Raw genomic sequence first — 26974 nt, forward strand, 5'->3', positions numbered from 1 at the left:
GCACAGGTGCTGAGACAGCCTTCGGCTCCCTCTTTGGGAAATAACCTCCAAGCATTCTTCACAACAACGACAAAAAGCTAAATAAGGAGCTTAAGATACTCATTTCAGCATAATCATTTGCTATCTGGCGCTTCCAATTTAACGTATTAAACCCATCCCTTCATTGTTCCACATTGAAAAGTCTTGCTGCCACTGTTAACACAGTACAATCAGATTAGGCTTCCTTTCCCCTTTCACAGCCATAGGGTTTAGAAAATGGCATTGCAGATATAATATGGAAATATTGTTTTCAAGGATGGTATAAATGCAAAAAGGAATACAAATGGTAAAGTTGGAGATGAGGTGCGATTTGTTACCACGGGATACATGTGAGAGATCTGATCAGGGCTCAGGCAGTATTACAATCTTCTGTGCAAATCACCTCATTTTAATCCTTGTGAGGTAAAACATGAAACAGCACAGACAGTGAAGGCTGAGCTAAAAGTATACAAAAAATAATTTGACTGTGACTGAGAACACAAGACAAGTTATTCAGACATTATTAGTTTATTCTGCTGTAGTCCCAGATTCTGACATCTTTTATGAAATGATCCATATCTCCGAATGACTCATAATAATACGCTTTATTTGGTGGTCTACTTTTTTTATTTTTCATTTTTCAAATGTTTTATTCTGTTTGGATGCCAGTGTGTAATACCTTGTATGCATAACTTAAAGAAAATAAGGAAAAATACAGCCAATCAATTTGGCATGAATATTTTAGGCCTCCATAAAATGTAAATCAAATAGAAAACAGTACACAGAGATAATTATGATTTTAAAAAAAGAGTTATGTATATTTTTTAAAACCAACGATTTATAGTTTAATGTCTATGATGCATGCATATCAATTAGTTTTCTTTTAATCTGAGGATGAGGGCCTACTAATTAAATAAATATATTGAGCTCACTGTTTCCAAAACTGTGAGCATGTGCTGTAAATTAAAGCCAGTGAGGGAAATTCTATGTGCAGGTGAATCATTTGTACAAATTTTGCCTTGAAAAACAATCAAGCTTTCTGGTTGTTTTCAGGTCAACTCTGATACATCAAAGTGTCAAGTTATTCATCCACAGCTAAGAAATAAAAGACAAAAAAAGAGGATGGAGGGGTTTTTGTTCTTTTTCTTTTACTACTGCATAAAGAGAGGCGAAAATGACAGCGATGGAGCATGCTTTTTCTATAGGAGCTCACAAACCATCGTTGTTCCCTGACCTCACTGCTGTGTTCTGCAGTGTTTATGTAGGAGGAGACAATGGGGTATTATTTTTCTGTTAATAAGTAAGGCACGAATCATGTGAAGCAGCAGCTCACCATCATACACAGTGAGATCCTAGATGGCATGTCTGTGAACTTCTTTTCTGACTTTTTCGCTTTCACTTACAGAAAAGATTGACAAGTTGATAATGGCAGAAAAATTGTGCAGGCCAACTTGTACTTTATGCAGCTGTAAAAAGTAAAAGTATGTCCATTTGAGGAAAGCGAAATGGACAAGTAAAAGGTCTGCGAGGCTAGAGATATTGGGCTCCCCTCTGAAGCGTGACACTTGGTCAATTGGAGGCTGATGCGATTTAGCAGAGACAAGACTAAGAGTGATGGTGAAATAACAAGGCAGCTGGGCTTCCCTGACTGCTGAGATACACCAGGGACTGCTGCATCTCAGCTGCAACCGCTGGAACTGATCACAGCCCTTCTTGACAATGCCCGAGAGCGTTTTAGAAGCGTCCCAGAGGCGGCTCCCCACACTGCTAAAAATACGCGCCCATATCCTGGTTTTGACAGAAGTGCGAAGCTGCACAGAGCAGATGAGCTGGGCACGAAGTCAGACAGCGGAACGGCACCGAGCATCTGATTAGTTTACAAAATAAAACATGTCGTAAAGACCAAACGCTCTGGTTCTAAAACGCTCCAGGTGAGTCTCAGTATAAAGTTATTCGGAGAACAGAACAAAACCATCTCCTTCGATGTTGGCGATCAAGTAACGCTTACAGAAAGTAGGTAGGTGGTTATGATCAATAGCTGTTTCCAGTACATACTGTTTGATATCATGCATTATTTACACACACGCTAAAGGCATTAGCTGTTTATTATCAAACCAAGGGTTGGTTCAATGAATAAAGCTTTGTATTTAACATATATGGAGTATTATATAAAGCACTTATAGACTAATTGTAAAGTTACTTTTGAATATGAATGCATGGATTTGTGTAATTAGTGGCTAATGAGCCATGTGGAGCCATTAAAGGGTTCGTGGGTGGTCTCATACAGCTCCACACCCTGAGATGGAAGATGTGTAGCAATTAGCGTACAGCTAGATCATTCTCGGCCTGAATAATGTAGAAAGAGTGTCTGCCTAGTGGAAAGAATACCCTTCACAGCAGAGGATCAGTGTAAAATACTTGCAGTGTTCACCCTATTTTCATTCTCCTTTAGTCATTTTTTCCCCTTTAACAAAGACAGACTGTGGTGTTGCATGAGTGGTTCCCTCTAAAATTTTTAGCATTGCAGGGGTTCTTCAAATTGTATCCTCCAAAATAAAACTGGCATTAAAGAATGGAGCAGTTGACCCAGAACATATCAGTGGTGTTTCATACAGATGGTACTACAACCTTCAGGCTCTTAGCTCTTGATAAAGAGTTTGTCTCAGACATTCAGTGATTTAAACTGTGACTGTGGAAAACGGCCTCTATGGGGCTTCTTCTTTCACTGCACAATCTCCTGCCTGTCTTCTTCCCGTCTGTGCACGAAGCCTGTGCCAACTTAAATGTATCTTTGTTTTGGAGTGTGTTCCTCACGTCTGACTCAAAAAGGACTATTTTCATACCGTTTTCATCTGATTTATGGTTTTATCCCAAGGACCGGACAAACAAGCGTATTCATAGAAACTAATGGTTAAGTTGAGGAATAACACACTCACTGCTTAAATCCCTCCTCATTAAGAGATTGGTTAGAACAGCACATTGAATAAATTGCTAGTCTGCATTACACTGTAACAGGAAAGGTGACTGCATTATTCATGTCTCCTTTTTGTGGACAGTGGTAGCCATTGTTAAGTCCCCACCTCCAATCCCACGATAATGCATTTATTTATGCTTTATTTTCCCCCCCAGAAGGAGGGAGTATGTAATCCGCTCCATTTGTCTGTCTGCCTGTGTGTTAGTAGCCTAGCATCCACAGTATTACGGATATCATGTTCAGGTTTTGTGTGAATGTAGATACTGATAACAGCTCAAGCTGATTTAATTGAGGTGAAAATCGGGTCAAGGTCACACCAAATGTGAAAATCCGTAAAACTTTATATTACCCACAATTATTTTTCTGGTCATTCTCAAACTTCAAAACAATATACTAGGTCTTGGGGGACATGAGTGACCTTGACCTTCATTGGTAGTGCCCAAGGTCAAAGTTGGGCTTTGAAAAATCCAAGAAACCACATCAGGTATAATATATTATATGAAAGGGCATAGAGAGAGCCAACTCTGCCCCAATCATATGGTTAAAGATCATAAAATACATCATTTTAGTATGTAATAGTTCAAAGTCATAGATTAAAGAGACATAGATTAAGAGACATTAGCTTGTTGTTATAAAAGCAGGCTGAAGTCAGCATGTTGTAATAAAAACAGCATAAAGCATTAAAGTTTTAGCCCTTCCTGTTCGGGGGGAGTTGCGCTCTCTCAGTGCTCTTGTTTGATTTCACTTGTGTTATAATACAAATCTAAGATAGTTTCACCTTCTAGACATACTGTGTTATTGCATAGAGCTCCTGCAGGTTAAGTTGAATCAATATTATTTCTATAGGGAAAAACAAGCAATCAAGAGTTTTGATAAATGTTAGCATGGTTCATTGTGTTTTTGTTTTTTAATTATTTGAGGGGGGGTGGTGTTTTTGGCTTCTGAAGGAGGCATGGCAGAAAAAGTTTAAGAAGCGCTCTGCCAGCCTGTTGTACATGCTGTACTATCTTTTGCCTGGCTAACTTGAGTAGTGATGATCAGTGTTTGAGCTGGCTTATCAGAGAAAAAGCAGCTTTGGTTTACTTATCAGGCAAATGGATACTTGTCATAGCAAGTGTAGTATGATATGGCCACTCCTCTAATGCACTGTGGGGATGGGGTTCTTTTTTTGATGTTGTTTGTTTTTTTTTTTTTTTTTTTCTTTTTTTAAAGCTATTTACTGATAAATCACAGACTGACAAGAATGACTGAAACTCAAACTCCTTTCATCAGTTTTTCCTTCTAAAGATAATGGCGCTCTGCCTCTAGCTGCATTGTTGTTGTTTTGTGTTGTTTGGGGGGGATTGTGCGAGAACAAACAGCGCAGCACACCAGGCTCTCTCGATCCATCTCTCAGAAAATGTCCACGGCTCGGTTATGGATGCATGAATTGAAATCGAAAACAAAATGATGTTAAAAATACAATGGTTTCCAGATGTTAATCCCCCTGCTATGTTTTGCAGAAATCCTTCTGTGTATGCTCCATTTCTAAGTGTAATGGAAAGCCATATGATGTAGCTTAGCAGAATGCTTCAGCCATTTATCATTGTTATGAAGGTTATCATGGGACTTTGCTCAAGAGTCCTTTATTGCAAGTGCTGTGTTCGCTCATGTTTTCAGCGCTGTCATACAAATGCATACATTCCACATAGTGAATATAAGTGGAACATTAGTCATTTAGCTTCTGCTGAATTAGATTTATATACCCTGCTGTAACACAGTAGCTTTAAACTGTGTATGTGAACTGTTTTCTCTTATCACAATTTTATAAATTTCCTCTGTTTCGTGAGAGTGTGATATGTTATAAAAGGTAGTTAGTCTGTAAATTCTTGCCTCTACTGATCACATCGTGAAGCGTTTTGCTGAAATGAAATGAAATGAAATGCTTGTAAATGTCATGCCCTTTAGCAGGGCAGAGCCTGGATAGCACTATAGCAGAGGATTCTTGCTCTAACTCACAGCCACGTAAGAAACAGTCTTTAAATAGTATAACTCGTGCTTCATCACTTTGACCATTGTTTCAGCTCCTGTCACTGCCCTTGTTTATGCCTTGCTGCCAGTAAATAAATAAAGACAGAAATGATTCACTGGAGTGAATAAAGATCTAATGTCTTCCACTTTGTCAGCTCTGGTGTGGGTGTAAGGTGAAGGGCATGGGTTTCACACATGGATAAGCATAGCTATAAAAGCAAATACAACGTACAACAATAACAGTGCAAATCATAAAATTGGCTATATTTTGTTGTGTTGCTGTATTGTTGCCTGCTTTCTTGCAATTTGTATACATTTGTGATTGTTATGGCTTGCATCACTTTCCCTCAGTGGGTGTTAAGTGACTGCCAATTAAGATTCAGACTTAATGAAATATGTATGTTGGGTTTTGTTTGTTTTTCACACTGATGATTGTTTATATGTCTTCCTTTTGTTCTTGATGTATTTGCGGTGTGACTCATACTAAACCAGTGTTTTGAAATTCTCAGCGTTCCCATTTGATCTGGGACAAAGCTAGCCTCCTCGCAGAGGTTATTTCAGGTTGTCACAAAGATATGCAAAGCTCAAATTCCCATTCTCTGGACTCAGAGACCTCAGTTCAGTAGGTTTTGATGTTCTCAACTGGCTGTACTTTTGAGGTTCAAGAAAAGGCCTAATGTTTCAAGAATTTAAACGAGGCACCCTTCAGTCTCAAACTCAACTTGCTGTTCTAGTTCAGTGGCTACTGCACATTGTGCCTTGGAAAGGAGCAGAGGTGCCATCTTGAGTCATGAAAATCTTGTTCTTTGTCTAGGAGGCCTCTGGACAGGTGGGTTGTTTTGGGGTTATTTTTTTGCCTGCATCACTTAAACCATCTTTCGTATTGATTTTAGTGTCACTACTGTGTTTGCTGATATGTGATCAGTAGGCATGTAACAAATTTTGCAATAGATATTTTTGAAGCCACAGTTCTTACATCTTCTTTATATTGTTGTTAAACTTCATCCCACTCTTCTTTAATCATCCAATTACCTCCATGTGGCTAATTAGCATAACCAACTCGAGCACATAGCTAATTAGAATATTACGTATGCACAATGCCAAAGCTATTTCCGAACCACTCTTTCTCAAGCTAAATATACACACAAGCCTCTGCAGCACAAAATGTGATGTTGGTTTAGAAAAAACAAAAGATGGCTAAACAGACGCTTAGTGTATTTTCTGCATTTGAAGTTTACAGCAGTTTTTCTCCCAAACATCTTTTCCATGCCTCTGTTGTTAACATAATGAGAGCTGTACGGCGCTGGCAATGGATCACAGCAAGAGATGACAGGATTGTGACACAAGACCGTAGACATTTGCATCACAGATTTGGTCTCGGTTTCCGAACAGTTACACCCTTGGTGATAGATTTGTTATTTTTTGATTACTTCTGGTTTTCATTGTCCTCTGTGCTTTTCCTTTTCAAAGCTATGTCAGACTGATTGTAAGTAAAGGCCTTTGAAATGCTTTACACAATTTCACATTTTTCTTGTTAAAGTCTCGAATGTTGTACACGTGTTAGAAATGAAGATATCATACATGACATGGCTGTCTTCGCTAACATTGCAGGTCTTGGGACTCTGCAGAGAGGCTGGCTTGCAGGTTCAGACTCGGAGCCTTTTTAGCTTGAGGCAATTGAACGAACCATGGCACCGCTGTGTTTAAAAGTTAAAATGCAAAAGAAAAAATGGAAATGGGAAACATTTCCAGAGTCTTTATTTCATTTTTAGGAGAAATTCTGTAGCTAATTAATTATTTGTTATACTATTAAATATTAATTACATTGATAGCATGCATAAATCTATAGACAGCTATGCAGCAGTTGGACAAGGAGACTATCTTGTTTTTTGCTTTACTTGGCAACAAAACTGTAATATGCTTAATAATATGCATTTATAGTTAGGCAAAGTTCTCAAGCGTGTGAGTATCCACAGCATTAAAGACTGACAAAAACTATTTCACTATTTAACATTAAAGATAATCTGACTGGCAAGAGGACCAAAATGACGATACTTGTTTCTACTCAGGACTGTTACAGTAGCATTACTGTCACACTTGATTAAAATGTTCACAGATCCTAAGGAAGACCGAGAAAGCAACTAGTTATATGAAATAAAGGTGGCCAGCAAGTGTGCTAAACATGGGGCATGTATGGATTTTAAGGTGAGATTATCATGTATAGTCCATCTGTGCTTCAGGGGTTAGTAAAAGTTATGAAAAAATAATTAGTATAAAAGGAATGCTCCCAACGTGGTCTGCAAATATGCAGTATCTTTTTGCGTCGGAGGGGGGAACTCGTGTTAGTTCATGAATTTAGCTGCAAAAGTTAGATGTGATGAGAATGTAGTTGCTTTTTATGTTGAATTACATTTCTAAAAATATTTAAAAAGATCAGTTACCATAGTTTCTTTGTAAAGCAGTGTTTGCTTAGAATACCAGTGGTTTCCTCAGTAAATGAAGACACAAATTGGAAATACTGCCAAGCATAAATGATAAAGGAAAGCAATAATTTATTTCATTTAAGCCCTTTGTGTCACTTTGATAATACAAAGACAACATTTCACTTGAATATGAAAATCTTTTTCTTTTCTTTTTTTATATTTGCTTATTTAGAATTTGCCAAGAAGTCAACATATGGACAAAATTGTCAGGTAGAAACATGATTTAGTATGAAATGGATAAAGCTTTGAAGAAAAAAAACAATATGGACTGGCTCTGATCTCCGTGGCCCTCTGGCAGCTCTGCATTAAAAAGCAGATACTGTTGTGTAGTGCAAATCAAGAGCTGTTTTAACACCTCCAAAAACCACAGTAATGAAGATTGTTCAGCCCAGCACCTACAAATGCCATCTACCACACACAGAAAAAAATATGACCCCCAGATGACCCCTCTACCTTCAATAGGAACAAAAGTGATATAAAATAAATCGAGGAAAAGCGAAAACCTTTCATCTTTGACAAAGTAAATTTAAAGTTCTAGGGAGAATTCATCAAACTGAAAGAGGCTACGGACCATCAATCTTGTTATAGCACAATTCAAAAGCTGTTATACATGATGATGATATTAAGTATATGCACATGGAATGGGTAACCTGCCTATCTCCATATCACCATTAATGTTGAACGGTATACACAGACGTTAGAGCAAAATATGCTTGAATGACATCTCTTCGATGAAGGATTTTTTCTGTTTTAACAAGACCGTGTCCAGCTACCTATATATGTACTACAACAGACCGACTGTGGTGCTAAACTGTCTGTTTAAAAATATTTGATGTATTATGAATAGGGATATACAATTTGGTATCATATATAATTAAAAAATTCAGGACTGGATATCGGGGACAACCTGCAGATATATGAGATAATCCATTCAATTCAAGTTTTAATGTTGTTAGCATCAAGTCAGCAGCAGGTAGCAGAAGAGCAAACCTAGCCTGGAGTGTGCCAGTAATTCCCCATGCCCCCTGGTGGGCTGTGAAGGTAATAACAGAGTATGTACAGATGTATATTTGTATAAATATATTTATTTATATGAAAATTACTTAAAAATGTTAATAGAAGGTCCCACTAGCAAGTGGGTCAAACATTGGCCTTAACACTTTGCATATAATGTTTTTGAATACAGTTTTCAAGGAAATATTTAATTTATTATATATTTGATTAGAGTGAAGATTTAAGATATGATGGCCCCTAATGGGATTTTCTGTTTTTTAAGTGGGCTGCAACACTGTTGACTTGGCTGGAGTATGCAGAGGGACTTAATATAAGATAGAAATTAGAAGCATGTGGGTTGGAGTAGCACATTTTTGGAAGCTTTTATTACATTGACAGTAACATAATGTCTTGTCCTCAACTTGATTAAATATTATTTCACTTCAGCTGTCTCTTGTCAGCTCCACATGCTGTGTGTGTGTGTGTGTGTGTGTGTGTGTGTGTGTGTGTGTGTGTGTGTGTGTGTGTGTGTGTGTGTGTGTGTGTGTGTGTGTGTGTGTGTGTGTGTGTGTGTGATTCAGGAAAGAAAGTAGTACCATTGTAAATGTCAGCAGTATGCAGTAGCCTAATGACTCTCACACTGATTTGAAATGAGGCTAATGCAAGTAAATTGGATGAATAATGGCTGTCTTGAGCCAGTTTTTACTTATTTTACAAATGAGTGTGAATTTAGCAAATTTATGTTAATGGATTTATTTAAATGTGTTTGTGTTGGTCACATTTTATTTCACAAAGTTAGTAAAGTAATGTTTACGTTGAGGTGGATGTTGCCTCACACATAAAAAAATGATTCCCAGTCTTTCCTCGTTGTGAGGCGTAAATCGTATTCCAGAAGGATGATTCTGTTCATCTCGACGTTGCTTACGTAAAGCAACTTCGAGATGAACAGAATCAACTTCATGGGATTCTCTTACATGAATAATTGAGCATGCATCAAGACACAGAGCTCATCAATTTCACACTTATGTTGGATTGGTTCTTGGTATCAGCGGATCCCCGAAACTAAGGTATCTATATCGAATCAGAAATGGAAAGAGTTGGATCAGTGCATCTCTTTATCGTGTGAAAAAATGCTCTAAACTACTGGACATATCATTCTATTCCCATGCATCTGTTTTATATATTTGCTTATTTTACAAATAAGCTTGTATCAACTATTGAAATTAGCTGTATATAAAACTAAGTTATAAAATGATGATCAGGGCTTTACTTGTTAAATAAGCCTAAAGCCTAAAGAATCTAATTATATTTTTACATTGCACTTGGATGTGTCAGGTTAAAGAATGATAAATGAAAGTGAATACGCAGGGAAAAATGAAAAGGTGATTGGTGTTTTAAGAAATGCTCCTGTGCTGTGTGGCTCCATGTATTTTAAATGGCAAAAAAAGGTGTGTTATTGACCCTGAGTGGTAAGGCAAAGCACAATCTTGACACCAAAATTGCAGTGTGCTGCTAGATTACCGGCGACACACTGAGTCTGCTGCACTTTTTCAACCCACTGCAGTGTGCTGCAAAATGCCAAACGGGGTGCAGCCAAGGTGAGAAACAACACTGCACCTCGAGAAAATCCTATAATGATAAAAATGCGCAACATCCCGTAATAGTGTAGGAAAATGTGACCGTTTGTAATATGTGCAGCAATCTGTCACTTTTGTAAAGTGCAAATAGGAAGATACCAGTGATTTCAATAAGGGTCTCAACATAAGGAGATGGAAGAAATGTATGCACTGAACATGTCAGTATTAATAGAGGCAGAATCACTGGGGGGTGAGTGAAAGACAGAGAGTAAAGGGATTAAAGTGATGAGAGCTGAATGGAAATGGAAGTGGAACCTATTTACTTCAGTTCCTGAGAACTAGTGTGACGGAGCCTGACAGAGGCTGCTCTGGCATCAGGGAATTCAGCATACATTAGGCAATGAGGAAAAGAGCAGTGGGCTGAGTTACACCCCGCAAATGAATAATCCAGGAGCGCGTGGCGCTCCATAGCAGGCCACTGTCTGAGGAACAAGCCGGAGGGGACAGCTGGAGGCTGGAGTTGTCTTTTTTTATTGACCTTATCACACACTGGGAGTGGGAAGATAGAGATACAGAGGTGTGAATGTATCAGTATGTGTTGTGTGTGCACGCACAAGTGTTTCTTCATCGTTCTGTGATGTTCAAATGAGAGTGTAAGGAGTTTTTTTCTTCTTTTCCCTTTCTAGTATTTTGTTTTTTATGCAGTAGGGTTGCATCTTCTTGCTATATGTCTGGAGGTGCTGACAGCTTCCATTTTCCTGAGCCGAGTCCTTGATGTGAAGGGCACATACTCGGCAAAGGACATTTTGCACATTTCCTTTTCAGTAGTCCATCACTGTTGCTGTACACCCACAGCCCCTCTCTCAATGCTTCTGTCTCTCCTTTTGCATCCATTGATAGATTGACTGATCTGAGTCTATGAAAAATCAATAGGACAACCTTTTGAGTGCTTGTCACATTGATTTTTCATGGGCTATAGCTTTTGTGCTAACAAGTGGGGTTTTCATTCTTTGGGAAATTGTGCTCCTTCGTGACCCTGCAGTAAAATGATTGCAGAGAAAGTCGCTGCGGAGCATAGGGCGATATTAACATAAATAACTAGAGGTGGAAGAGCAAACTATTGCTTCTTGCTTGACTAGAGTCAAGTGCATTTTGTGTGTGTCGTTCACCTCAGATCAGGACTGCTTTTAAATTTTTAATGACATGGCAATCATGGTGACATGCTGCCTTAAGGCATAAACTAAAGGCCAAAGCACACAGGTTCCACTTGTGCAGTCCAACACCTTGAATACTAAACAGTGTAACATGCTTAGTATTTCAGACGGTTTGCAGTTGCATTGATGTGTTTTCATTTTTAACTCGCTCCAGCATTTTTAGTCTTTCTCTTCATTTGCATAATGCTATACTTCATTGCCTCAGCTCTTTGTCAGATGCACTCACCACGGTGGCACATTGGTTTCCATAGTTTCTTTAGATCCAAAGAGCACTGATCCTGTTCATCTCTTCAGAATGTCTATTTACTTTACCCTTCTCCCGAAGGCTTGAAAATTAACCCAGTTTGATCTCAGTCCTTTCACTTTACGCTGAAGTTGTTTTCATGTATCATAACATCTTCTCTTGCTTTTTGCCCATGGCAATAGGAAGAGGCTCCCTGTGGTCCCAGTTTTAGCAAAGATTGTTTGCAAGTGCATCTAAATGTGTGTTATTCTATCACTCCTCCTCATCTTTTTTCCTGCATTCTGTCACTGTCTTTTACTGTCTGGCTTTATTTCTTGCTCACTGAATGGTAACAGCAGGATTTTGTGGAGTGAAGCCTTGCTTTCTTCACCCCTGGGCTTGTCAGACAGTTGCTTTGTAATATACCGAGAAGTTAACATTAGATTACTGATATTACCAGTGTTGGGAGAAACCATTTGCAAAACAGATTTGGCTTCCCCTTGACTACATGAATACTCTAGACACCGCTAAAGCATAGAGAGTTGAGCGTGTACTGAATTCTGTTGCTGTGTTTCTCTAATCAAGACAGGGGTTTAAGATTTAAAAAGAGCCTAATGGGCTAAATCTCACATTTAAAAAGAAGGCAAGGAATGAACAGAAATATTAATTTTTCTCTCACATACACACAATCACACACAGAGATTCACAACCTCAAATGCAAGGTCCTTTTTTATCTTTTTCAATCTCCCATTCTTAAGGTCATAGCCCGGAATTTTTCCTGTGTGTGTGCGCACTTGTGGGTACATATGTGAGTTACTCTGAACACCAGCATGTTTGTGAGTTTGAGATGCCAGCTGAATGTATCACTGCTTCTGTTAGCAAGGTTTGGCTGAGTGATGATCTAGCTCTGTGTGTGTGTGTGTGTGTGTGTGTGTGTGTGTGTGTGTGTGTGTGTGTGTGTGTGTGTGTGTGTGTGTGTGTGTGTGTGTGTGTGTGTGTGGTTTTGATAAGGGACAGTGCAGGGAGAGAAGGCTTATCTATTTTACCACAGAGATAAGCTACATCAGGAATGCTAGTTTTTCTACATTTTAGGTCTGCAGCAAATGCATAAGATTATAAAAATCCAGGCTATTTAATTTTTTGGTCTAATCTAAGTTGGAATCCATTGCATCAAGACATGAGAGATACTGTACGGAGATATATCTTCTTTTTTTTAAGGAAATAGTCATTTACAGAGCCACAATTGTATAAGTTTAGCTTTATGGTACTATTGACAAAAGGTCAGGAATCAGTAGGGATTTCTCTGCTCTCTTAGTGATGCATGACTTTTATGTTCTCCTCTTATACATTTCTTTCTCATGCCTCTCTTTCATTGTCCTTTGTATTACATATCCCACTGTGTCTTACTCTTCCAGAATAGGAATAAGTCTATCTAGACACATTGTGATTTAGCATGTCTTCAAGGTCTTGTTGCTTTTCCTGCAGCTGCTCATATATAAGTCTTCTTTGTTTGTGCTGAAAAACATGTATTTAAACCCATTTTCAGTGTCATAGCTTTTATTCTGCCTCGGTCTTATTACTTCAATACTTTTGGAGAGATGGTCTTTGTAGGTATTTTATTTAAATATTTGCTTTTTACCCGAACAATTAGCTTTTTTTCTTTATTTGTGGCTTAGCTTCTCCCAAGACGACAAATCTCTCGAGCTCTTGAATAGAATCGAAGCAAGCAATGTGCAGAATTAGAGCAAAGATGCAAACAAATAATTACCCTTCGTTTGAAAACACTCAATTAGCTTCTATTAAATTAAAACAATGAGTTACTCTAACTGAGTGGAACCCCAGAGTTTCTGCCTAATTGGTACAAAAGATATCAGCCCAGTGGCTCAGTGGACGCCAACAATATGACTGTTTTAATAGCCCAAGGGCAAATATCAAACAAACACACCACACCAACACATTTGCTGTGTTTATACAACTAAGCAGCTAAGAAGCTAAAGAGCTATTGAAAATGCAAACCTGAATCCAGACCTATGGGTTTGCTTTTGTGTGCTTTTTAAGTGAATAAGCAACATAAATGAAAGGAAAGGCACCATATATATAAAAATAAATAAACCAAAAGAAGGAAAGAGAAAAAGAAGCAAAGGAAAAAGGGCTGTGGCAATCAATGTGCCCTGCTGTGTCACTGACATTTTAGTCTCAGATGCGCCACAGAAGCCGTCTGTGAGTGCCTTCCTACAGCATAGAGCACTGTGTGTTGCTCATATTTATGTGCCTACTGAAGGATTTTCCATTAAGGTTAGTAGCGTTATATATGGTATCACAGGCTTTAAGGTATGCAGTGTTTAGAGTGAATTACTACTATTGCTGCTGTGTCTCTAACTAACAGTCACTGACGTCAGTGTTTTTCTTTGAAAGATGGGTTTGATTGATGCCAATCCCAATAAGGTTGATTTGCCTCTATGCACTTTATCTAAGCTTAAGGGAATACACTTAATATGGAACTCTGTCAAAGTCAATATCAGCTTTGTTGATTTTTAAGCTCTGATGCTAGACACCACAGGCGGCAGACTCGAGTTGCTAATTTGAGGACGTGGGACTTGTTTGACCAAAACTGTTTAAAGTTTCGACTTGCTTTCATGAAGATAAAATTTGACTTGTTATTAGACCAGTTACTCAAGGACTCTTTATAATAACTATTATCAAATTTCTAGATATTGAGAAGTTAGATTCTATTTTTGAAACACGATGTCTGCTTCAGCGTAGCAGGTCGGTAGAGGCAGATATCATAAAGAGGGCTTAGAAAAGCTGGAGAATTTGGATTTAAGAATTGGATTATCAATTAAGGTGCTAACAATAGAGCAAAGTCTGCAGCTCAAAAATCAGACAAACCCATTCAGTTCCACAATGGGTATATTGGTATATGGGTGTATTCCACATACAATGGTATGTGAACTCGCTGACTGGTGAAACAAGGCTAAAAAAATTGTTTCTAAGCTCTGTTAGGGCTGGCTTTAAATCAATAGTTCCCTGTGTTGACCACAACCAGAGATGTTTATGACGAAACAGTTAGGATTGTAACATTAGTTTTCCATTGAAATACCAGTTTCACTGCTGTTACAGTCACTCTGAGGTCAGTGTTTTTATAAGTGTGAAAACATCATGTCGTGTAAGTTACGTTTAGTTAATGCGAAATTTGCATATGGAGCCTCTTTCACATTATGTAAATAAGCTTAATAAAAGTCTTACAGTAGAAGTTTAGTACAACTCTGATAATACCCTAAATCACTTCTGAGCAATCTGAATTTTTTTATATTGTAGATAGAATTTTATTTCGAACATATAAATATAACTGAAAAAACAAGAGAAAAGAAGAAAAAAATTAAAAAACATCAAGTTTTCATGAATATCTCTATGTCTACACAATGTGTGGGCTCAAAAAAAGAGTAGGATAAAGCTTACTAAAGTGTAGTTTCAACAAAAGAGCATTTTATTCCTAATTATGATGCATTAATGTATGATGAGTAAGTTTTCTGTTGAGTGTCTGATCGCCAAGGAATACATGCACTTGTTGTTTTGTAGGCAAGTCTTTGTTTTGTTTTTTTTTTTTTTTATTTTCCTTTTAGATCAATAGCTTTATTGTCATTTAAATAGCTTTGGAGTGCCACTCCTTGGTTTAAATATAAATGTAAAATATAAAAGGTTAAAACAAACGTCTCACAGATTTGATATGCAGCATTAATATAATGACAGTGACAGTAGGTATGGCTCAGGTTCAATTGTTTTGTGCTAAAGTGATAGCTCTGGGAAAGAAGCTATCCCTGAATCTGTTTGTCCTGGTTTTATTGTACCGTCGGCCTTTCAGTTAGTTCAAACAGTTGAAATATATAAACGGGTTTCCCTAGCAATTTTAATGTCTAGTTTTATTTCCAAGTCCTTACTAAGATAATACGACAAAAGGGTGTTACCAACAGGGAAGTTACAGCGTGCCCCCTGGTGGAAAAACTGTGTAATATCAACAGCAATCAGGATCAATACTTCATTAATCCCTGAGGAAATTATGTGGTCACATAATATCAAATACATGGTTGAGGAGTGCCTTGCTCATATCTTCTTTACTTTTTAAAATCTTCTTTATCAGCAGTTATAAACAAAGATACAAACATATCGGCAGATAGCTAATATCAGCCAATACATTGGTCTGGTTCTACTGTGAGCCCTGTAAAACATGACTATGATATATATTCAGTTGTATTTGGCTTTGACTTAATACAAAAACTGTTTAGTAGATAAGCAAATGGTAGGTAATGACCATCATATCTTTTTTTTATTGTTGTATGTTTGCTTTCACTTTAGCATCTTTACATCTATAGATTCAGAGCCCTGCTCTACTCTTTTGTTTTGTAGGGAGGTTGCTATTGATTGCAACAAAATGTCAAATATCAGTAAGATTTATAAGATGTAGGCATAGCAAACCTGTTTCCATTACGAGCAGTGGAATTAAACTTTTAAAGCCCTGAATCTTTTAAATAACTAAAATGTGAAAGCTGGTAGATCATCACAATCTCATGTGTCTTGCTTGACCTGAGCCAGACTGTAGCAACTTGCCTGCAGGGGGGAAAAAGGGACTTTAGTTTGACTTGCGCATGTGACTCGCTTCTACCTCGGCTAGATAGTGGGTATTTGTATTCATTGTCCATGGAGAAGGCATGTAATCACAGGCGTACACACATTCATACACACTGTATTGTCGGCTGGAATCCACACACATAGTGTCATTCTCTACAGTTTTCTACGCTGCCACCTCTCTGAAAATTGCAATTCTTTTTAGTCGTCTTGCAGAATTACAGTTTGGCGATAAGAAAAATTAGATTTTATTGTGTTTCTCTTCCATTGTCTGTCACTTGGGACAATCAGGCAGTGTCAGGCACGAAACAAATTTCACACACACTTCTGAAAAAGTACAATGCATAATTTTATCCTCACTTGCTTGATGAGAATAAAATAAAACCTTCCCTCGTTTCAAATCGCTTTGTAACATTGGAAAGTTGCCTAAGCACTTGTATGCACATACACTGCAATGTAAAATAACACTAGGTTACAGTCCAGTGGAAGCTTTCTGCATTTCTCTTTTTCAGCTTCACTGATCCGATGCAAATCCTTTTTGGCCAGTATCAACCTAACAACTGCTGCTGGAGGTGGTGAGAACCAGGCAACCGCTATAACATGGACCACAACAGGACACAGCAAAGGGGAGACCGGAGAGATAGCATGAGCTTACTTTCAGTCACCTTGAAGTCTTAACAACCACTTTGGATGATAACCTGAGTAAATTGCTTGAATTTCCTGGCGTTTTAGAAAAGTGCTTTAAGTATAACCTCTGTTATATGACATCCTGCAGTAAACAGTGCTTTTTCACTGTTATTGCCTAACAGTGAGTTGTAGTTAGACAATCTATCTTAGGCAAAGGATTATTAGAGAAATCAAAATCTAAAGTAAAAAAGATGATGTGGTGAGTGGGCTGGAAAAAAAAAATGATGACAAGCCGGTTGATGCCTCTTTGGTGCTTCACATATCTTCCAGACTGACAGAAAGCTTTGATAAACGATCTTAATGTCAGTTGCACTCAAAACTCTGCCAACATGTAAACTCCCACATCCGTCTGTCTCACACAAGCGCACACTCTTGTAAGTTCAAAGTTAAATTACAAGCTTGAAATACTTGACATTCACATCAGATGAACCCAATTTAGACAAATCTCAGTTCATAAATAATGTCTTTTTAAAATCAGTTACAGAATCTAACCAAGAGTCCATGCAGATTAATATTTTTCTGCGCTCAAACTTAATTACCTTAGCTTGACAGAACTAAGATGGATCCATGGTGACATCTGTGCCCGCAGATTAACAGGTGCAGTCATTCACATAAAAGCTCAACACATGAAAGAGTGGTCGTATTGTGAAAGTTGCATTGCATTTGAGCTTTTCTACACTTTCTTTGTGGTTTTTAATTCATTCTTATCTCAAGTTTGTATTTCAGGAGGCATTTTCTAAGTGAATTAATCCAAAATGAATGGCCTTTCTATCTGCTAAGAATTACTAAGATAAGCCAAACCTTTAATCTTTTAAGTTAAAAATGTCAGGATAGCAGTTTGTGTACCCCAACAGTTATGTCAGTATCAGCATATCCTGTAGACTGTTTATCAAACTGCATAATCCAGAAAAAACTCTTAGAGGCTGATTTCATCATAAAGCTTATCCAGTAGAGTGAGTGAGTGTAATACATCCCTGAAGAATTAATTAGTCCAATCATTTGTCCTTCATACATATATCTGATATAATATCTGCATCCACTCTGGAATTCCACTAGTGGTCAATAATTTTAAGTTATTTCAAAATGAAGTAATTCAAAGTTTACTGACACAGTGTGGTCTTTTTTTGCCTTTGTATTCTGTATTGAACAGACTTGACTAAACACATGATTCATAGGAAATATCATGCACCATTACAGCTGAGTAGAACTGTGATCTCCAAAAGTTGAATCTGTTCATCTGGACGTAGCGTTTTGTGGGAGAAACGTTTCGTCACTCATCCAAGTGACTTCTTCAGTCTCAGCTGACTGCAGGTTTCCCCAATCTTATAAACAGTACATTTGCATAATGACTGAAACCAGCCCACTGAAGGAACAATGGGCTGGGAAACAACTGTGATCATTTCACAGTGTCCATGTCACAACTGAGCCATTGCACCGAGTCTTTAGATGTTTCAGGTTCCCAAAACTGGAATGTTGGACTTTAACGTGGACTGGGGAGGGAAACTATGACGTTGCACATTGCACGAGTTTTTACAGGCCTTCAGAGAGCCCGCCACACAGATTCAGAACCACCACTCTAAACTTTGGGTCCCCGACAGATCTAAGTGACGATTAGATGGATTTTCTGTACGTTTATGGCTCTCACCCAGTCGCTGGATCTGATTGGGGACTTTGCATTTCATTATAGCCCCAACACTATTGGTTTTGTTTAGGTAAATAAATAAATAAATTGAATTTTGCAAGGGTTTGGTGTGATCAGCCATTTTCAGTTCTCAACTAAGAACATGCTTTTTACTGGAAAAAATACTTTTCTTTTGAAATCTGACTACATAGATTTCCCATTCATAAGGAAAGCCTCTATTCAGTGTTGAACTCAGATTTTCTCAGTATAAATTCACCATCGTCTTTAGATTCACTAAGGCTCGGTTATAAGTCCTTTAAGATCTATTAGCGGCTTTTGTTGGTTTGTCCTTGGTTCTTGTATAATGTGCTACTAATCACATTTATTAGAGTACAACTTTTTTGCTGATGTCATCTAAGCTGTCTTAAATTTATACCTTATACTTGCTGTAGTTTCTCTATGTTCGTGCCTCTGGGAAAAATATTTCTGAAGTAGGCAATGGTTTTTTTCCAGTTTGATGTGCAGATTTAGATTTGAGCAAAGAAAGGCCTTTGGGCATGTCTTAAAATCATAAATTTGCAATGTTTTCTCTCTGTTCTCTCACATATCTTTTCACAGTATTCTTCTGTGTGGACCAAAAACTCCATATGTGCGAGCACAGTATGTGCTATGAACTTTCTTTTATGAAGAAATGTAATACATTTTCATGAATATTTACAATTAGACAAAATATGGCATTTGTAAATATTATCTTGCTTCATCTTGGAATTGGGAGAATTACTTGATGAACCAAAGGGTAGAGTAATTAATGAGAATAATGTAATTGTTGCTCTTTGAGTCATTTTAGTTATATATAGTATATGGATACAGAGTTTCTTCAAGGCTACAGAAAGTTATAGAAACCATAGAAATAGGAGTGAAACACCTAAAGTAAGAAATGCATGAGAAAGGAACTTCTTGCACTGCCCAGTGAGGAGTGTAAAGGGCAGTGTGCCTCTAATACAGACTCTGAGCTTAGTGTCAGGGTGACTAATGACCTACAGTGCTCTCAATTATTATTGCTAACACACACACACACACACACACACACACACACACACACACACACACACACACACACACACACACACACACAAAACCCATGTGATTTACTCGAGTGCACGCTTTGGAGAGGTATGACTCAGTTGCAATCACAGGCAGCTACACCAACATTTCCGTCTCCATCTCAATTTCCCAAGAACCGTTGACTCGTGTTCTAAATGAGGACATCAGCGCTCTTGAAAATAGGTTTGTCCACAGAAAAGCCACCCAAGTGCAGCACAGATTAGCTTTCTGCCCTGCCACAATCAATGTGAAAGTGGGTCTCATTAATTTCTTTGGGCACACCTTTCATCACACCTCAGTCTTGCATTATTTAGAGGCTTTTTTCCATTTTTAGCTTTGCCGTTGTTTTTGAGGCGTGGTGATTGTAATAAAAATGTAATAAAATCAGAATCATCATGGGCTCTGCAACTATACTGTTATCAAGCGGATTTTTTATTATAATAATATAAATTTGCCTTTCTGTACACTTTTACTTTTCTTTTTAACTTATATATTGAATAAATATTCATTATTGCCTTTGCCTCTGTACACCACCACAGTGGATTTTAAATCAAAGAATCACGACAAGTTTGAAGTGCAGACTTTTATCTGTAATTCATTTTACCAGTAGTATTGCATTAAAACTTAAGACCCTGAGATACTTAAACTTCTCCACTTGAAGCAGGAACTCGTCTCGTGACAGGGATTGGGCACTCCACCCATTTCCGGCTGAGAAGCATGGCCTCAAATTTGGAGGTGCTGATTCTCATTCCCACCACTTCACACTATGAGCCGCAGCAGTGCAAGCTGGAGGCCACCACCTAATGAAGCCAACAGAACCACATTGTCTGTGAAAAGCAGAAACGAGATTCTGAGTCCACCCAAGTCGAAACCTTCTGCCATTATGAACAGAATCTGTGATGAAGGACAGCCCTGGAGGAGTCCACCACCCACCGGAAACGAGTCCGACTTATTGCAGGCTATTCGGACCAAGTTCTTGCAACTGTTGTATAAAGATCGAATGGCTCATAGCAACAGGCCAGACAATCCCATACTCTCGAAGCACCTCACAGAGAACACTCGGAGGGACATGATCGATTGCTTCTCCAAGTCCACAGGACATATATAGACTGTTTGGGTAAACTCCCATGCACCCTCAAGTATCATCAAGAGAGTAAAGAGTCCACAACTGGGACGAAAACCTGCATTGTTCCTCCTGTATCTGAGGTTGGACTAACAGACGGACTCTGCTTTCCAGTACCCGGGCCTGGACTTTCCCAGCGAGGCTGAGGGTGATTTCTCCCCCTTTTTTGTTCGGCCTAATGATGGCCTCTTCTAGTTGCATCAGTGCATCTTTGAACCTCATGTTGTGAATACAAGTTCAATAGTGAAAACTCTAATTAATCTTTCAGGGAAAAAGAAATGATTTTTTTCCCCATTAACTCTGTATTTTTGGGAATGTCTTGTTGGGTAGCTGTCTCCTCACAAATCAGCCTTACGCTTCTTATATCTTTTCCACACATAATTGCATGCAGCGTGAACTCAAAAGAAAAGATCAATTTTGCATAACACTGAGTAATTTAAGACTGAACTTCACTCAGTTTATGTGAAATTTATCACAGCAAGTGATATAAAAGCAAATCTTAATTACAAATATTTGACGAAGTCAAATTGGCTGGAGCTCGGCTGGCAGCTTTATATCACTGCTGCCAGACTCTAAGCTCTGGAGCTTAGAGTCCAGCCTCCAGTCTGGACGGCCCGCAGACAGGCTGCCTGCAGAATCAGCCTGCAGCCCCAGGAGAGCCTTCCATCCTGCTGCGTCTGCTCTTCTCCCTCCTCATAAACATCCATCCTGCCTGGTCGACCTGTCAAACCCTGCATCTCCCTCCCACCCCCGTTATTCCCCCCCCCCCCCCTCTCCCCTCTCTCTCCTCTGCTCCACTGGGCTTGTGAAGGTGAGCCAGTCCCCGGTGGCACTACTGTACAGATTGCAATGTTTCCTCTTCAAATGGAGGTAGCTCTCTTGTGAAATCCCATGTGAAGAGGGACCGGGCTGTTTATTTTTGTCTTTTACTGCACACTTATCTCTGGGCGTCCTTGTTAATTAGTCTCTATCTCAGTCTTTGGTCAGCAGCTTTTGACATTACAAGGACAGGATGAGGTTGTTCTATGTGTTGCTTCAAAGTGAGGCTGATGAAAAGCACGCGTCCCCCGAGGTTTTAGGCCAGTTTGCTACCACCCAATCACTTGTCCTTAAAAGCTTCTGTATGAGCAGGACGTGTGGGGGAACAATAAAAGCAGTAGGAGGAATGCTTAAGAATAGCTCTGAAGTGACTCAACCTTTAATGGATGTGCCTAATCATTTTTGATAGTGTCCATCTGTGGTTCTGTAATTGATGTCTTAGGGCAGGTGCTTTCCTGGTACACTTCTGTGTCTGACATCAATAGAGCTGAAGTTTCTTCACCTCACTTCCCGATTAATCTGTTCTTTTAAGTTGCTCTGGATTTGTTGTGTGTGTGTCTGTCTATGTATGATCTTTTATCATTTTTTCTCAAAAGCTGCAATATAATAAAGGATTAGGTAGGCCTCTAAAACTATATTGGCTAAAGAAATTGTAACACGTAAGTTATGTAATGAATAAAACACAGATCTCTGGGGCACTGGACTAAAATTCTTTTGTGGTGTTTAGAGGACTTCTGTGCCTAAAGTTCATGTCATGCATTATGACTGTTGATGAAATATTGTTTGTTTTGTGTAATCTTTCAAAAGATGTTCGCATTTCTACAACTCAATAAAGTAACAAATATTTATTTAATCTTAAATATGGAAAAGGGTGAGCCTGTTCTCAGATTTCGATTTGAACACTATCCTGACACATTTACTCGTGTGCACATGAATGCCTTGGTGAGCACAGAGCGTTATTTGGCCATCCTGTTGCTGCAGGTGAACTGATTGCGCTTCCCCTTTGTGTCGGTGCAGGTTTTTGGAGATTATTATCACTTCAGGCATCACGCCGTGGAGAAGAGAGCTTTGTCTGGCCACAAGAGGATGCACATCAGACTGCAAAAAGAACCACAGGTAAGACTGTTGTCAGCACTCGCACAGCTTATTGTAGCACTTCATGTTGGCAACAAAAGGCCAAAAGACAGATTGGATTGCACATAGAGAGTGGGTATATCACGAGAGAAAAGGGATGTCAGAATCAGTGACAGCTTGTCAAACTCTTTGCAGTCCACACCGGTCCCTTCCATCTGTCCCCTGACCCAATCCAAGGTAGCTGTAAATATGCAAAACCACCCAGCACAACAGCTGGGAGAGTCTGTTATTAGCCGAGCATTATCATTAGTTTTTTTTTTCTTTTTCTAATAAATATTTTCATTTACATTTTAGAAAATGTAAATGCCATTTTTATACAGTTAAAAATGTCATTTGTGGGGCATCTACTAATCGCAAGGTTGGTGTGTCGATCCCTAGCTGCTCTCGTCTGCATGGCAAAGTATCCCTGGGCAAGATACTGAACCCCAAGTTGCTTTCAGATGCATCCATTGGTGTGTGAATGTAGCTGAATGCTAGATAGAAAACACTTGAGCATAGAAAAAGGTGCTTATATGAATGGGTGTGAATAGCTGAAGGAGGCATCGTTTTTCTAAAGTGCTTTGAGTGCTCAAGCACAAAAGTGGTATAAAAAAGTCCGTCCATTTACCATATATAGATGTGATATTTATCCGATATCAACCACCATTTTAAAATTGGTTCACAATATCAAACTTTCTCTGCACCACATATAAAAACAAAAGTGCCAAAACTGGGAGATTTTTGTTTTTTCCTTCTCACGGATTATGGAATAAGCAGCATCATATCACCAGACCACAGTGTATTTGTGCTATTCCTGAACAATAAAACAGCATCTACTAACCAAAAAAAACCCCAAATGTGCTCTTGCTTTTTCCCCTCTTAATAATGTTTACGCTCTGCTAGAAACAAAGTTGTTGGTTGATGTTACAGAACACTGATTCGCATTATAAACCTTATATCACACTCTTTATTATAGCAGAATTTGCATCTGCAGCCCACAGATCAAAGCACATCAGTTACAGAGAAAATAATACTTGCAAAAATGTGAACTGCTTTTCTTTAAGCATGAAATGCTAATTAGATATGACATATATAGATCATTACAGCACTGCCTTCTGAAGGCAAAGAGATATTTACTAATACACCAAGCATTTAAGAAAATTCAGATTTGGGTTAAACTATTAAGCAATACACAGGAGATTTTTTTTTAACCTGTCTTGGCAGCAAAAAGGAAAAAGGGAGAGAAAATAGGAGAAAAGATACAAATAAAGGAACAGAGCATGAGTAGAAAAACACGCTGGGTCACCAAATAATGTACCTGTAAGAAAACCCATACAAAAAACAAACATCACTTTAAGGGGAAACACAAACCTACAGGAGATTTTTAAGCAAACAAAGCAGATATAGTCTTCTTTAGTTTGTGTGGAGGCAAGAACTGAGTGTTAAAGTGTTGATATGCTACAGTTTAATCTAAAAATGTTGAAAAGAGAAATATGCAAACAGTTGCCAGTATCAACAGTGCACATGCACAGTGGGTGAAAAAAGTAATTAGTGGACATAAGTAGATGACTGTCACCTAAAGAGGTGAAATCATATTAGCTCATAGAGCTGGGCGATATAAGATTTTTTCATATCACGATATGTTTTTTTCATTTCAGGTGATAACAATATATATCATGATATAAGCCAAATAACTATATTTGTAAGATTTAAATGTGCCGTTGCTCACAAGTAAAATGTGAAATAATCAGCAGCTTGTTTTGATTTAAATATTTATTTCCCATAATAAGTTCAACAGGGTAGATGTACTTAAGGAACATGAGGCTTCAGTTTCAGATAAATAAAGGCAAATATTGCAAACTACACAAAAGGCAGCTGCTAAAGCGTTTAAGTTTCAAAATAGAACAAACAAAACAGACTACTAAATTGTCAATTCCACTTAGAAACAAAATTTTAATTCTAAAAATAAAATCTTAGTTTGTTTTACAGAAGAACAGACAAAATTGACTAACTTTTGTCAATATCAAATAAACTGAGAACTAAAAGGAAATTCTCAATCTCTCCTTGTTGTATAGCTTAGCTTTTCAAACAGTTTTAACAGTTACTTTAGTCTGACAAAAGCCGAATGACGAATTAGCGCTTTCAGTCAGAGATTGAGCATGCACCGCTTTATTGTATTTCCAGACTTGCTTTCGGCACAATTTACAGTGCGCGCTACTCTGTTTTTGTCAGACTTGAAATAGCGAAATAGGCCCTTCCGTTCGACAAGCTCTCCGGCATCGGAACCATCATCTGTTTTTCTTCGGTAACCTTCGCTCACGCTCTCGAGTCGGCATCTAACCTTAAGAAGTATTCTGGATGGGTGAGGAAAAAGTTAATTCGGCGTTGCAGTGTTGCCAACTTCTTCCGTTGGCTGTCCTAGAAGTCGCTAGAAGTCGCTAAATGACGTCATCGCATTTGAACCATCTATATAATTGTTTTTGTTGGAGAGAGAAATAACTCGTGGAAGAGACATAAAGTGAGTAAAAACGTCCTAAATGCATTTACTACTTAAATTTCTTTTAGCAATTATTGGTTTTTTAATGTCACAATTCCAACCCTGCTCCTTTACGCTTGGACTGATCCGAAATAGGCACTCTGGTTGATGTTTCTCTAGTAGTTTTAAACCTTGTGATCCACAAAACAGCATAAGAGTAAAGAGTAAAGAAGAACTGATTTTACAGCTCCAGAGTAAAAGCCATACCTTTTTAAGGGCTGGAGCCCGGTCGCTGGGGGTCTGGCTGCTTATAGCGACAAAAAAGTTGGCAACATGCGGCGTTGGTGTTGTGCGCATGCGCACTTGCGCAGAAACGTTGGGTAGGAAGTTTTGTCAGGTAGGATGGATTCCCAGAACACCGGCTGGCTGCTTACCAAACAAATACACATGTGCGGCTTGGCACCTGTGCTGTACGTAACAAGTCACGTGACGTGACTCTGCGGCTGTGATTGGTTCGGCTCTGCGCTTCTTAATTTTGATTGGCTGTTCTTTTTTTTTTTTTTTTTTTTTTTTAAGAGGACAAGAGAGATGAGGTCTATCGCAATAGTTTAATTTTTCTATCGAGAAAAACTTATTTCGCAATACATATCGTTATCGTTCTATCGCCCAGCTCTATTAGATCATAACACTTCTTTTATTAAACTTCTCCTTTTAAATCTATTTTTATATGTGTGAAATAGGAATTATTTAAATTAACAGTTGCAGCTTTTGTATATTAAAATAAACCCTGGATGAAGGCTTGCAGTAAGCTGGTGTGAAGTCTGTAGTATAGTAGTGTGAATTCTGTGGTAAAACCTGTTTGAATAAAACCCCATCTATATACATGGGGATTTATAGTAAAACTATGGCTAAATCTGCCATACATAATGTCATTCTAATTCTCTACATTAAAAATATTTCTCAGAATGTTTAGTAGCTTCTAAAAAACCAAATACCTCGCATTCCAGGCAGCAACAGCAGAAGAAGAACTGCATCTGTGCAAATGTCTGCTTTAGAGTTCTCCTATTTTCAGTCTTACTGCTGAAAGAGTTAGCCATTTGTCGCTGCAGTGTTTACACTGGAAACAAGGGAGGCAGCTGAGGTAATTGCTGCTCTAAAAGCATCTTCAGAGCTGCCTGACTGGTGCTAAAAAGTAGGCAGTTACCAAGTGAGAACATCTATAGCAAGGTAGATTTGCCAAGTGCAACCCAAGGACTAATCTGTAGCTTTCCTGAGTCCAAGTCATTCTAGCCGAGGAAAGGACTGATGTGGTCTGACAAGCTCTGAGGCCCCAAGACATCATTAGTGGGATATGGTGACGTGCACTGAGGCCAGTGGTATCAGGGGTTGGGGTAAGTGGATGACAACAAGTCTCTGAGAGCATATGGGTTCCAGGGAATCTGGTTGCTGAGCAGATAACAGTACTGTGGCTCTCAAATTCATAAAACATAGTTTTCAAATCTAAAAAAACCCCCACACACACAATTAAGTAAATTTAGCACAGGCAGTGACAGAAACAAGGGTTTTATTATTGTTACTGAGGAAGATTTAATGATGTGTAATATTGGATTTTAGGTGCAGAAGTGACCGAGCAACATTAAAACCCAAGTGAGAATCTGTCAATAGAAAGTTGATATGTTCCTAATAAGTGGCTTGAAGGTATTAAAATAAAACAGTGAGATGGACACGGAGCTGTATTATGTGTTCTGTGGGCTTTTTGGCAATACCAAATGAGGGAGAAACCAATCTGCACTTAAAACCGCTGCCTTGACATCAAAGCCTCAGAACTACAGCCTTATCTATTATAAAGACATTTTTGACAAAGGAGATTCCATCTCGGGTTCATCTTAGTTGGAAGGTCAGTAGTTCAAGTTAAC

General features: G+C 38.5%; 1 protein-coding gene across 5 annotated transcripts in view; it reads left to right on the forward strand.

Moving 5' to 3' along the window:
* furinb (furin (paired basic amino acid cleaving enzyme) b) overlaps positions 1 to 26974 on the forward strand; it is a 114511-nt gene that overhangs the window by 38806 nt on the left and 48731 nt on the right. For all 5 annotated transcript variants that reach the window (XR_004200641.2, XM_031759059.2, XM_039615474.1 and 2 more), the window contains one exon: positions 22487 to 22585. Coding sequence is in view for 4 of the 5 variants with exons in the window: in XM_031759059.2 (XP_031614919.1) it covers positions 22487 to 22585 (99 nt within the window). In the remaining variant the exon portion in view is untranslated. The remainder of the gene's footprint in view (positions 1 to 22486; positions 22586 to 26974) is intronic.

Source organism: Oreochromis aureus, linkage group 7 (assembly GCF_013358895.1).
Source record: "Oreochromis aureus strain Israel breed Guangdong linkage group 7, ZZ_aureus, whole genome shotgun sequence".
Lineage (NCBI taxonomy): Eukaryota > Metazoa > Chordata > Actinopteri > Cichliformes > Cichlidae > Oreochromis > Oreochromis aureus.